General features: G+C 43.4%; 1 protein-coding gene across 2 annotated transcripts in view; it reads right to left on the bottom strand.

Annotated features, from left to right (window-relative positions):
* The window catches only part of CORO1C (coronin 1C), a 74,495-nt gene that overhangs the window by 27,401 nt on the left and 33,823 nt on the right, over positions 1-13,271 (bottom strand). For both annotated transcript variants that reach the window (XM_020876047.2, XM_020876048.2), the window contains exon 3: positions 49-171. In XM_020876047.2, the coding sequence (XP_020731706.1) occupies positions 49-171 (123 nt within the window). The remainder of the gene's footprint in view (positions 1-48; positions 172-13,271) is intronic.

Raw genomic sequence — 13,271 nt, 5'->3', positions numbered from 1 at the left:
CAGCATGTGAGCGCTGGCCCGCTTGCCCACCACATCACAGGGACTTACCATAACAGTGCAGTCCTCCGAGCCGCTGGCAATGACCTGGTCATTGTGTGGGCACCAGTCTATGTCCAGCACTGGTCCTGTGTGGCCACATACTGTCGGGTAGGATTTGTCAATTCGACCAGTCTGAAAGGAGAGAGAAAGAGATCTATTAAGTATCATCAAGGCCACAGAGTCTGTATGTTTTCTCAGAAAGATTTTTCCTTTATTACCTCTACCCTGAACTCTCAACACTCTACCAAAGACGTTCAGATCAGCCAACGTCAGCCAATAAGAACTGTCAACTTGCATTTCTAGAAATAGTTACTGAGGACACTCTATCAAACAAAAGGAGCTACATTTCCAGAACCAGATGTTTAATTAATCAATGGCATTAAGAGACATAGCAAAAAAGAAAAAGTCTTTTTACCAAAATACAATTCTAACAAATAGCTGAACTGTAAATTATAAGTGTTTCAACTGTTTAAAAAAAAAAAACCCTAGTATTACTCAAAGTGTAAAATATAATCTTTAATATAATAAGCTAATACCCTTGAATATACAAATGGATGGCACTGTGAGCAAACAAGTGAAGGTAATACAAAGAAAAGCTTTCAACACTGCTCAGGGACTGAAGGACATAGGATGTGCCAAGGTCTCTGCTGTCTTCAATCAACAGAAACGTCAGCCGGGCCTTCTAATTAACCACTTTAGCACTCAGTCATTAGCCAGATCCAGATCTCATTAAGAACACAACTTTTAAGATTGGTCATAGCAACCATCACAACGTGTTCATGTTACACACTCAAGCCCAGTGTGGCTTATTGGACCAACTCTGTGTTAACCAAGACAAATGCTATTACAACAACAGGGGTATAAAAGCTGCTTCCTTTTTAAAAGGTTAGCGCCAGTCCTTTCTGAGGTTCTTCTACATGTGCTAAATGCAGGAGGACAGAAAGGGATCACCACAGTGTAAAACCAAACCCTCTCCTGTTACGGCCAACTGTCACAACACAGGGGCAGGCTTTTTGGAGAATGTTTAAGATCAGTACATTTGGATTTCTCCACTGACTATGGAAATCTCCAGGGAAGCAGTGTGCTAAAGCAGAGGTCACAGGCTCAGAGTCAGAGAGATATGGGTTCAAACCCAGGCTCTCTTGGTTAAACAGCATATGATCTCAGACAAGTAATTTTTCTAAGCTCCAGCTCATCAGCTGTGAAATGAGTAATAACACTACTTAACTCCTAGGATTACCACGAAGAGGAAATGAGAAACAAGGTAAATCATAGCTCAGCATTACAATGATCTATATAAGATCTATAAAAAATTACAGTACCTGGAATATAGTAAAGACTCAATGAAAAACTGGCATTTATTACTAGTTTTTCCTGCATATTAACTTACTCCATCATTAAGAATTACAAACGTGTGTTATCTGTGCACTTGGGCCAGACACTGAGCTGAGCGTTGGAGACACAGAGATAGCAGGGAGGCCTGTCCCGGCTGAGTGTGGAGCCCACCTAAAGCTCCAGGCACGGTGCAGCACAACACGGCTGGCACCAGGAGAGGCCCAGGGCGGCAGGAACAGAGGAGGACACGCAACCAGAGGCATCGCGGCCAGTCTCTGGGAAGGTTTTCTGTTGAGAAGGGTGAGTTCTAAGTTGAGGGGTGAAGATGGACCAGCCTACAGACCTGAGGCCTGGGTTTTTTCACACACTCCCCCTTGCTCTAACAAAACTAAGTCAACCCAGAGTGTGGGTCTCCTGAATGAGTATTATAGAGAACCTGGGTCATATATGAGAAGCCATGTGGGTCACTGACAGGCCACAGAGCGGCAGAAGTCAGGGAGCAGGGGCCAGGGCTGGGGTGTGGCACTGCCACTTCCTCTCTGAGGCCCTGGCCGAGCCTCACCTGTAAGATGAGAACCCTAGAGTTCTTTCTTCCAGAACTGACGTGAGAACTGACTGACACAATCAAGGGAAAGCACTTCGAAAGATCAGAATATGTTACCAGAATTCAACAACTGCTGGAACCCACTTCTATCAACATCCCTGCCCATATCCTTCCTTAAAGAAGGAACTGCTACTCAGCACTGAAGCCAGCAGTGTCCACCTGACCCCCTGTGAGCACTCCTCCCTGGAGCTCCCGCCCCAGGTGATGGTCTACTGCTCAGTGCGCTGGTGGCAAACTCACACGTGTTTGTTTTCTAATGGTATTATCATTATATTATGCACTATTATCATTATTTAAACTATATAGTAGTTATTCTCTTGAATGTGTGATATTTTATAATTTAAAACATTCTGAGACATGAAGCCCAGGTGGGATCTGATACACATTGCAACAGACACTGCAGAAGGAGAGGATGCAAGCGAGGCAAAAACTGAAGAGATGAAAGCTGAGGATTTTCCGGTTTAACTGAAGGTGAAGGTCTTCAGATTGAAGAGGCACAAGACCCAAGGAGAATAACTAAAAACAAATCCACATCTATTCACATCCTAGTGCAATTCCAAAACACCTAAAACAAAGACAAAATCTCAAACAAAAGCAGCCAGGGAGAAAAGACAAATTACTTGGGAGAGAGTATGACTAGGTCAACTGTGGGCAGACTTCTCAAAAGCAAGTATAGAAACAAAGATATGGGGAAAATATCTTGGAAATGCTAAGAAAAACAACCACCTGTGCATTCTATACCCAGATACACTATCATTCAAAAGTGATGGATGGCCAAAAAAAAGGACATTTTAAACAAAAAGATACTGAAAACTTACCATTTAAAGACTCTTATGCAAAGAATTAAGTTCTTGGACTTATTTCAAAGTTAATTTCAAAGAATTAAGTTCAAGGACTTATTTCAGGGGAAAAAAAGTTAATCAAAAGAAAGATCTGGGATCCCAAATCAAGCAGTGAGCAAAAAACCTGGCAAACGTGACCAGTGTAAATGGGCGCTGACTGTACAGAACAGTAGTAATTATGAGGAACTGCAGTAGAGGTAGGACAAGGCACACATGAACTTGGTTTCCAAGCACACATTAAATATTTATCTTTAAAATAACCAATTAGGATACCACAAAGTAACTCCCCAAAACTACCAAGGAATCAATATCCTAAAGTGCATGTTCTGCGTGCAATGCAAAACAATTAAAAATTAACAGAAAAATATAAGCCAAAAATCTCCAATGCATCTGAATTACTAAATAATTCAGATAGAAAATAAAAACTGGCCAACAGCCAATAGAAAAAGGTTAAAAAAAGAAAAGCAAAAGTATAAGAAAAAGGTTAAAACTGGTCAGTAAATACATGCCATATTAAAACTTGTGGAATATAGCTAAAACAAATCTTAAAATTCCAGACAAAATAAGCCATCTCCTAGAAAAACTTTATTGAAAAAGTTTTTCAATAAACAGGAAACCTAGAGAGACCCAGAACCATAAAAGAACCAGTACTGTAAACTCCATATATCACTGCCCACTCAAAACCAACCAGTTAGTAAATTCCAAATGTAACAGACCTGGATGGTTGTACAGATGAGTTTTAACCAACATTCAAGGAAGAACTCATCTCCAACCCACATTCCCAGAGAATAGAAAATCAAGGCACACTGCTGAACTCACTACCTAAGGAATGTACCACCTGACATGAAGGAAACCTACAGGACATAAATATTGATGCAAACATCCCCCAAAACGGGGGGAAAATGTAAACTAAATTCAGCAGTGTGGGTTATTCTCAAAAATCATAAGTAAAAGGATAAGCTGAAGAATGGGAGAAGATTTACTATTTACCTCTGTATTTGCACACTGTTATATGCATGTATACATAGAACGTACATCTGACAAAATCAACACCACTTTAACAGGATAAGGGGCAAATGACAGGAACAGGGTCCACAGGGAAGCCTGAAAAGCCAACAGCTGTATGGAAAGCACTCCATCTCACTGGTAATCAGGGGACTGCAAATTAAAACAATAAGGTAATAATATTTGACCCCTATTAAAACTGGCAAGAATTTAGAAATCTAAATACAAGTGCTAGCAAAGATGTTGGGAAAGGGGAAGTCATAGAAACTGCGCCCAGGAGAGTATCCTGCCATAATTCCTTTGAGAGCAATCTGGAAACAACTGGAATGGAAGGTGCCCACCCTTCAGCAATACCACTTCTACATGGTCTGTCCCATATTTTGCACAAGAAGGGTATTCATGGCAGCACTGTTGGAAACAGTGAAAAAAGCAGAAGCAATTTAACTGCCCTTTGGTGTAAGAATAAACATCACTTACATAAAGGTTTAACACATAGAAAATAGTAGTCTGTGTTATAGATATATGTACATGTAATAAAAGTACAAACATATGATGCACACCAACTTTGAGAAGATGATTACCTCTGGGGAAGAAGAAAAGATGGGAAGGGGAATGGTGTTTCAGCTACATCTGTTATGCTTTACTGTTTTTTAAAAAAAACAGATATGAAACAAATATGGCAAAATTTTAACATCTGTTTAATCTTGTGGGTGAGTACAGGAGTGTTCTATTATGTATGACTTGCTTCCTAATTTTAAAAATAATTAAAATATAATAAAGTTGAGAAACACACTAATGTATTGCTACTAATTTACATTTTTAAAAAATCTTTAACTTTAGAAAGCTTTTCTACCTGAATTGTTTTATTTGATCTCAGGGTCTCTGCATTCTGGGGCTCTCCCCAGCAAACCACCTGTGGCCTTCCTAATGGTAGAGTACAGCCACTAAGCTCTCAAAAGCTAAGGACAGCAAATAACTTTTTTCAGTCTGGGCTAAGAAGAGCTTCTGCTTAGGTGTACGGCAACAAGGGGAAGCTGGGAGTGCATTAACGCTGTGCTGTGTGTGCTCAGTTGCTCAGTCCTGTCCGACTCTCTGCAACCCCACGGACTGTAGCCCAGCAGGCTCCTCTGTCCATGGGATTCTCCAGGCAAGAATACTGGACTGGGTTGCCATGCCCTCCTCCAGGGGATCTTCCTGACACAGGGATTGAACCCAGGTCTCCCGCACTGCAGGCTAACTCTTTACTGGCTGAGCCACCAGGGAACTAGTTGTTCTTATATACTCAGAAGTTTACTGAATGACTTTTCTTTTTTAGGTTAAAATTACACAACCCTGGCCAAAAGTTAATAGCTACTTACCAGTATTCTTCAGTCAAGTAAGGTACCTGAGAATAGTAAGAAGCATTTCTGCATTCTCAACTCAGCCCCAACAAGTCTACAGCATAAAAGTACTAAAGGGCCCAACATTTTCACAAGGACTTGGATGTCATTTAAAGGACAAGTGTCACTTATTTCCCTCCTTTCTATTAAAAAAATCAGTAATAAAAATCACTAGTGGTTTCAGAAGACTTACATTACATGCTAAGAACTGTATGAAGATCTTTTATCTGCATTATCACAACTACCTGCATGATATGGCAACTCTGTTACTCCCACTTTCTAGACAAAGAAATAGCAACAGAGAAAGCCAAGAAGCAGAGATCGAAAATATCACTGACAATCCTATAAGGTTTCTACAGGGAAAGATAATTTTCACTATGCCATGAGCTTGTGAAAAAGGCACAAGAGTAATGTGGAAATTATTGGCAGCTGGTCATCAGAAACCCAAAGTTAATCAAAAATGATACCCTGCAAACAGCTGCTTCCTCTGGTTATAGCATCGCCCTAAATGCTTACAACAAATAAAGCAGGGAAAGTCATATCCTCCTACAGCACGGCAGGAAGGGAATCGACTCAATGTCTGGTAGTGATAAAGGAACACAAGGCAGAGCGTGTGAGGAACACTGCTGTTTTCAATGTGCACTGATGGTTTCACACACAGGACGCTCTCCACACATGGTCAGGCATCAGCTACCTGGATTCCAAGGGCTTACACCTCCAAATAGTTTCTTACCTGCAATAAAATCAAACCCAAAGCACAACATATTTCACCCATGAGTATGTATCTTTAAAAGGGCGGAGCTGGGCAATTACAAGTTACTGAGAGCTCAAGTCCATGGAAACTGAAGGAAACCATACAATACGGCCTTATATGGTAAAGATGAGGGCATATCATTTCTGAAAGTCTTCTGCGCTGGGATCTAACGAGAATGCACTTCTCATTCATAATCATGACACATCCTCATTTATTATCCAGTGAATAAACTGAGGAATCCACGTCTAATTCTAGATTGTGAAGGGCCATTCAGAAAGACATGACTGCAAGTCATGGTGACAACATGGCTTACCTGCACGTCTAAGCAGCAAATTTAAATGAATGCAGAGGATGGAAGAAAGACTGATAAGAACTTAATAACAGCTTTTAAAGTATCATCTCTGGCTAAACAGTGATTTAAGAACTACTCATCAATTTCCCAAGGCTTATATATAGAATAATTTCATTTACTAACAAATCAGTCCACTGTTTCATTAAGGATGTGTCACCTCAGTTACATCATCTAGAATATTACTACTTTGCTAGCATGGAATCCAAAGCTTAGCTGAGACTAACCAGTCAGATGTAAATTTCCTGCTTCAAATAACTGTTTAAATGTATTGATTACTTACTAGTTATCCCCATCACATGCCATAGGACAACTTCTATTGTACCTCTCCAGCTAAAACTCCAAGAGGTGAGAATTACCAGCAAGTCAACAAGTGGCGAAAATGACCAACACCAAGGTTCCCAAAGGCTCTGGCTCAGACCCCACTGCATACACTTGTGGGACACATCAGTGAAACAGGTCAGGGCACTGGCTTACAGACTATTATTATCTAAAGGATTCAGTGGCCCACTGGAGACCCAGCAATATGAGCCACAGGGAAATGTAGCTCCGAAATGCGTGTGTGGCTGGCACCAGGCAGAGCTGTGACAGCAGTTTCCACGTGGCGGCCCAGGCTGAGGCTGACGGTTCTGACAGGTTCCAGCCAACACTCCTGGTAGTTGAGAACCACCAGGACACTGGCGCTATCATTTACTCTGGGTTTGGGAAAAGTCCTCAAACATTTCAAAGTGGCTACAAGCCTCAGCACAGCTCCTGGGGACTGACGCTTCACTAAAGCCACAGAGTTAGGGAACACTTTCCTCCCATAGGTTTTCTTTTCTTTTGGTGGGGGGGGTGGTGAAAAATCAAAATTTAAGCATCAGTAAATACATCTTTGTAAAACTGCAATAGGAAGGAATGCTTGCAATTTTAAATAAGTTGGCAAAAACATTCCTCCTTAGGCATAGAAAGTTCAACATAACTCTTGAAAATATTTCTAATTGCAAAGGTATTTCCCATTAGCTTGAACAGGAAACCACAACTGCTTCCACTTACATCTAATAGTGTATCTTACTTATGTGTCATGGAGTGGAGTGTTACTTGCTCAGTCGTGTCCGACTCTTTGCAACCCCACGGACTGTAGCCTGCCAGGCTCCTCCATTCATGGGATTCCCTAGGCAAGAATACTGGAATGGATTTCCATTCCCTTCTCCAGAGGATCTTCCCAACCTTACCTATCATATCTTTCAAAAAAGAATCCATGTTTAGGAAGTGCACCCATCGCATTCACTGAAGACACTGCCATGCAATCAGAGCACTTTGGATACACACAAAACTGACACATACAAAACTCCTGTCACAGACATTTCTATAAAAGAGTTCCACTCTGGGATGTATTTTCAAGAAAGCTAAGGGTGTATTTTACAGGTGCAGACATTTCACCCTCCCTAAGTCTCAAAATACAACTCTGGAACGCTTCCATAAGACCTTTGCATTAATCATTTAGGACAACTGTTTCTTCATTTAAGACAGACTGCCTGACATGGTAACTGCTTTCAATCTACACATTAGCTCGCTCAATATTAAATTGAAGATGCTACCAAACTGGTGCCAAGAAGGCTCAATCTGATAATTACTGGTTACTTCCAAAAGCAACTTTTGTAAAAGCCACACAACACTTTACCCGGCAGGCTTCTTCCTCACGACCATGTTTCCGTAAAGTTAAAAAAAAAAAAAAAAAAAACTCCCATGGTGTCAAAAAGTGACACGTGTTAGTTCTATCATTCAAATCAGATATTCCCTTTGAAGATGCTGAGGGTATGTCCTTCTAGTCTACACTCTGGATTCAGCCATAGAAACACGAGCTGTTTCGGGGCGGTGGGTTCTGTCTGCTTCCTCAGCGGTCTCCCTCAGCCAGTGCAGTACGGGCAGCTCCCAGGACTTCCCTCCAAACTTCTCATCTGCACTCTGCTTATAATCCAGCCATTTTATAATCCATTACGATAATCTGAGTTTCTTATCCAGACTGGTTACACCATCCTCAGATGTAAGGCCCAAACAGCTTCCCCCCATATCCTGGCTCAAGAAACAAAGATTTTTCCAAACTGTTCATCCCTACTTTATATTCATACAGGTTTTCATTTTAGGGAAAAATGCTGATCAAAATCACTTGACATGTCCAAAGTTCAGTAACTATCATACTGTCGATATATCAGAAGATCTTTTCAGAGGCACGGATCATACCTCACCACTGGCCTTGGAGTAATTCCCTGAAAACTCATTCTCCGTAAGGAGAATGGTAAGTCAAACATGTGCTCGGATGCAAAGGAAAAGTTTGCAGAGCCTGGGCATAAGGCCTCCATTCACACTGTGGAGAGTTCAAAGGAGTCAAAAAAGGGTATCTATTGAAGTGGTTTTTCCTTTTTTTTTAACTTCCTTTTTCTTCAAGCAGCATTATTTATGTGGATATGTGTTCTATTGAAATCTCTTCAGGCCCTGCTCCTCCACAGGAAGGAGCTACAGTGACTGGAAGGGGTGGTGGGGGAGTGGGGGGGCGGTGCAGGGGAGAGTGGTCCACAGCGCAAGGCTAGGCGCCCAGCAGCTGACCAGGAAGACCAATGCACACGACACAGGGCCTGCAGACAGGCGGTCACCAAGAATGACAGCTGGTACATGGCCCAGGAATGGAACATTCTGAGGAGGTTTTACTTTAAGGGAACCAGAAACGCCAACCTTAAGGTGGAGGTGAGAGGAGGTGCTCGGGAAGAGCACACACAGATTGGGTTACCAGGTGCTGGAAAGTAAGCCGGCCACCACAGCCTCCAGGCACGGTGTGGGAGCCCTCACCTGCCTGCAACCAAAAAGGAACAGTCTCTATGGGCACAAGTGAAAATGCCAAGCCAACTATTCTGGCACTGCAGGTCCTCTTTAAAAACTGGGTTGAAGAGTGAGGAGACCATTTTAAAAGTCCATGAGGAATCTGACGGCAGTTACTGTAAAACTATGGATATTTTATCATCGGAAAGCAGAAAGGTGGAAGAGTTGGCATTTCCTGGCTCTGCCACGCCTAAATATACAACAGCAAATGGAGAGGCTCTATCTCCTAACTTCTTGACTTAACAGAAAATTTGTAAAGCAAAAACCTCATCACTGCAGACAAATAATTCCATATGATACCTCTGATCTGAGAACAAAGAAAAACTAGGAACCCACGATGAGGTAGAAATGAGTCAAAACACAGTTCAGCTTGAAAGGAAAAGCTGGAGAGCAAAAGAACTATCAATGTAAGAGCAACCACAGGAAATTAAAACAAAGCATTCAGCACCCCCTCAGAAAGGAGAGTGACTGGTGGCCGAAGCCCTGCCCCGAGTGTCACCTCCCTGACCCTGGGGGTGTCTCCCACAGGACGCTCCGTGAATGAGGAGAAGCCCCAGCGCCACCCCTTCCAATCCCAGCTCTGCACTGGTTTACCCACAAGCCTCAGAGCAGAAACCCACCCTTCCTTGAAGTGGGGATGAAAACCAGAAAAATATCACAGCTCTTTTTTTTTTTTCTTTCTTTCTTTAGGCAAATGCTTTGGGCTGCATGGCCAAGGCAGCTGACATCTTGCAGTGGTTGTAAACAAGCAGGAGCACCGCAGCAGAGACCCAATTCAGTAGCCTGTATCATTTACTCCCGACTTACAGCTCAGCCAGAAAGGAAACCCAAGTCCCCGTTCCTCTGAGAAGGCCAACACGTGCTCATCACTGCCCTCCGGCTCAGCCCGGACTCAGCTCAGGTCCCACCCCCAGTCAGCGTGGAATTCAACTTGGCGAGAGCAGAACGTCTACTACATATGGTTACAAAGAGGCTTCTGGACAAGTGGGGATGGCAGGAATCTGTCTACGGCACCTGGAGTCTATTTCAGTAGCGTAATTGGTATGAAGAAACCTGCCCCTCGCTGCCTGCCCGACGTGGGGTCATCGTCACATTTATACACAGAGGCTTCTGCCAGCAGCACTGCCTGTGTGCTCAGCCCGGGCTCACACGCTCCAGAAAACCAGCAAAGAGTTAAACGTTCTTTGCACTTGACTCAGTGGCTTCCCCTCACCACAGACTCCCAGATCCCACCATTCTCCAAGCCCGCTGCGCAGCCAATCAAAGCAAAGGAAGGAAACGATGCTGGCCGGCTGACAGCCCCAGAGCTCTGATGGCCATATATGGTAAAAACCACTGTCAGAGCCTGTCAGGCCTGCGGGCCGGCTGCTGTGGACATATCAGTGAACTGCAGCAGCTCCAGAGGCCAGCCAAGGAAACGCACAAAGGACAGGCTGCCTGCTCATCTCCAGGGGAGGGCGGAGGACGAGGGGGGGGGGTGGCCGTCATCTGCCAGGGCATACTGAGACACAGCCACTCGCTGTAATCAAAAATAGCCCCTGGGTACATGGTGAGTTCCTTCTGCCAGGACTTTGTGCTCCATTGTTAATAACGGGGTGAGGGGGGTGTCCCCCCTGGCCCCCCACCCCCGGCACGACTGTGGAGAACAGTCATTGGGAGAAAATGAAAAGGTCCTTCTGTGGCGCTTCATGTGGTAATGAGGCTGTGCGTGGGGCTGGCAGCTTGGGACACAATTTGGAAGTCATTGTTCTGCACCTGGTGCCTGCCGCCGCCACCACCCCCGGCCCCCACCCCCTGGCCCTTCACAGTTGTCCATACAATCGACAGTTAAGGTGCTCAGGGCAGCAGACAGCATCTACTTCAGGAGGCAGTGAATGGGCATCCCGGGACACATCAGGACACTGGTCCTGAGTAGAAGCCCTGGCCCGTCATACCAAAGCTACCCTGTGCCAAACGTCCACATCTGTACAAAGGGCTACCGGCATCACCAGCCCTCTCCAAAACGGGGCACTGCTATTTGTGGGAATGGAAATTGCCTGCCAGCGGCGTACAGTCAGGGGGAGTCACAGCCAATGCAAATCCAGCAGGTGCTGGCAGTGACTGGGGGTCACAGAGAAAAGCGCCATCGGGAGACTGCCATTCCTTTTGAACTAGTTCATGAAAGAAGGCACTTATCAGCACGACGCCTGGCACTTAAAGGAAGCCCTCAATGATGTGAGCTGCCGCGACTCCATCACAGCCGCTGTCTGTGCACGAAGCGCGGTGGAGACCAAGCACTTTCCAAACCTCGAGACAATTCTCAAGCTGCCAGAACCAAAGCCCTGACAGGCTAGTGTTTTTTGTTATTAAGCCTTCCAACCCCAGAGAAAGAATGCAAAGGATTAAGTGTCAATTAGGCCATGGTTTCTATTTTTTTTAAAAAATCTTTCACCCTCAGTGGAAAAAATAAATGTTAATCAAAATATACATGTACAAATCAAATAAAGACTCAAAGTTCTAATCCATGGAAGAACTCGGAGCTCTGGGCAGTCATTTGGTCTGAGCTTCAATTTTTGCAACTGTAGAACAGGTAGGTATGACAGCAAGCCCACTGTATGCAGAAACTAAGACGTGATGCGTGAAGGGGACCTGCCAAGCACATTCTTGCTGTTGTGAATACGCCGTGAAGTCCCCACCACTTTCTGAAGCTGAAACAGTGCAAAGATGCTATATGGATCCAGTTTTAACAATAATCCTAAAATGCAAAGCAATGCTTACTCTGGTTTTCCCTTATATAATGGTGAAGGAAAATACCACTTCTGCAATATTTACACCGGAAGTGAAAGGAAAAAACCACCCTGAAGTGTGAGATTTTTCTACCAAAAGGCTGTTCTACAGCTCCTACTAATCCCCCCCTAATCAAACATTGCATTTCTCCAACATTAGAAAAGGTCCTCCCAACGCAGGAAGGAGGGACAGGGCCCCCCGGGGACCGGGCCCCCCTTCTCACTCCTGAGTTTAGTGAGCTGGCTGGGCTCTTCTGCTTCACCTCTGGCTCCCACGCCCAGGAGAAACCCACCTCCCAGTACTCTGTCCTGGAAGACTTTATTTTCACAGACTGTATCTATTCTCTGTGACATCTCCTTGACTTCTGAGGCTCAGTATTTCCCATCACTGTGTCAGAGCCCTTGAGGCACAAACATATCTCCCCATTGCAGAGATCAGCGTCAACTGTTAGCAAATCCTTTTTAAGAGCAAGAATCCAACACACGTTCTGGTACAGAGCAGGTGCTCAAATGTCTCATAAATAAGCATGTGAATGAATTAATGTGATTTTTCTAAAGTACTGATTTAGCTTTCATTAAAGTTTAAACAATTAGCTCTTCGTATACACTTTGGTAATATTAATGATAATGCTTTTTAAAAATAATATTTACATGTAATAAATTCATTATAAAACATTTTGAAATAAGTACAGGTAATTATAAAGGATCAAATAAAAAATCACCTTTAGTCCCACCATCTATGTTAACATTACAGTTTTCCCCTGAAATTAATAACATAATTTGAAGTTAAACATAAGGCAGACTATAACCTTATAACACATTTTTTTGTTTGTTTTTTGTTTGTTTTTTTTCTCTTATAACACATTTTTAGGTTGTATGACAAAATCACAGAACATAGGATAAAAGTATCTTGCCATCTAACAAATTTCTCTTGCTACTGTACACAATCCCTCATTATTCATTTAATATTTATTAAAGAATGCTATATATCTATACGTATTTATCTACATAGATTTTTTTTAAAAGGAGAGGTGGAAAGAGTATCCAAAATTACCCAACAGGCCTTTGAGCCTCGTAAGAGACATGGGTTCAATGGCTGGGTTGGGAAGATCCCCAGAGGAGGGCATGGCAACCCCCACCATTATTTCTGCTTGAAGAAACTCCATGGACAGAGGAGCCTGGCAGGCTACAGGGCATAGAGTCACAAAGTGTCAGACATGACTAAAGTGACTGAGCATGCACGCAAAGGCCATTTAGGCTATTTTGAGTTATTTATTTATGCACTACGTGATCAAACATTATGAGTCAAGTAAGCATCATATTCTGAGAATACGGCTGATCCT

This window comes from Odocoileus virginianus, chromosome 12 (genome assembly GCF_023699985.2).
Source record: "Odocoileus virginianus isolate 20LAN1187 ecotype Illinois chromosome 12, Ovbor_1.2, whole genome shotgun sequence".
Taxonomy (NCBI): Eukaryota; Metazoa; Chordata; class Mammalia; order Artiodactyla; family Cervidae; genus Odocoileus; species Odocoileus virginianus.
The sequence above is the reverse complement of the archived record's forward strand: the minus strand, read 5'-3'. Positions and strand labels throughout refer to the sequence as shown.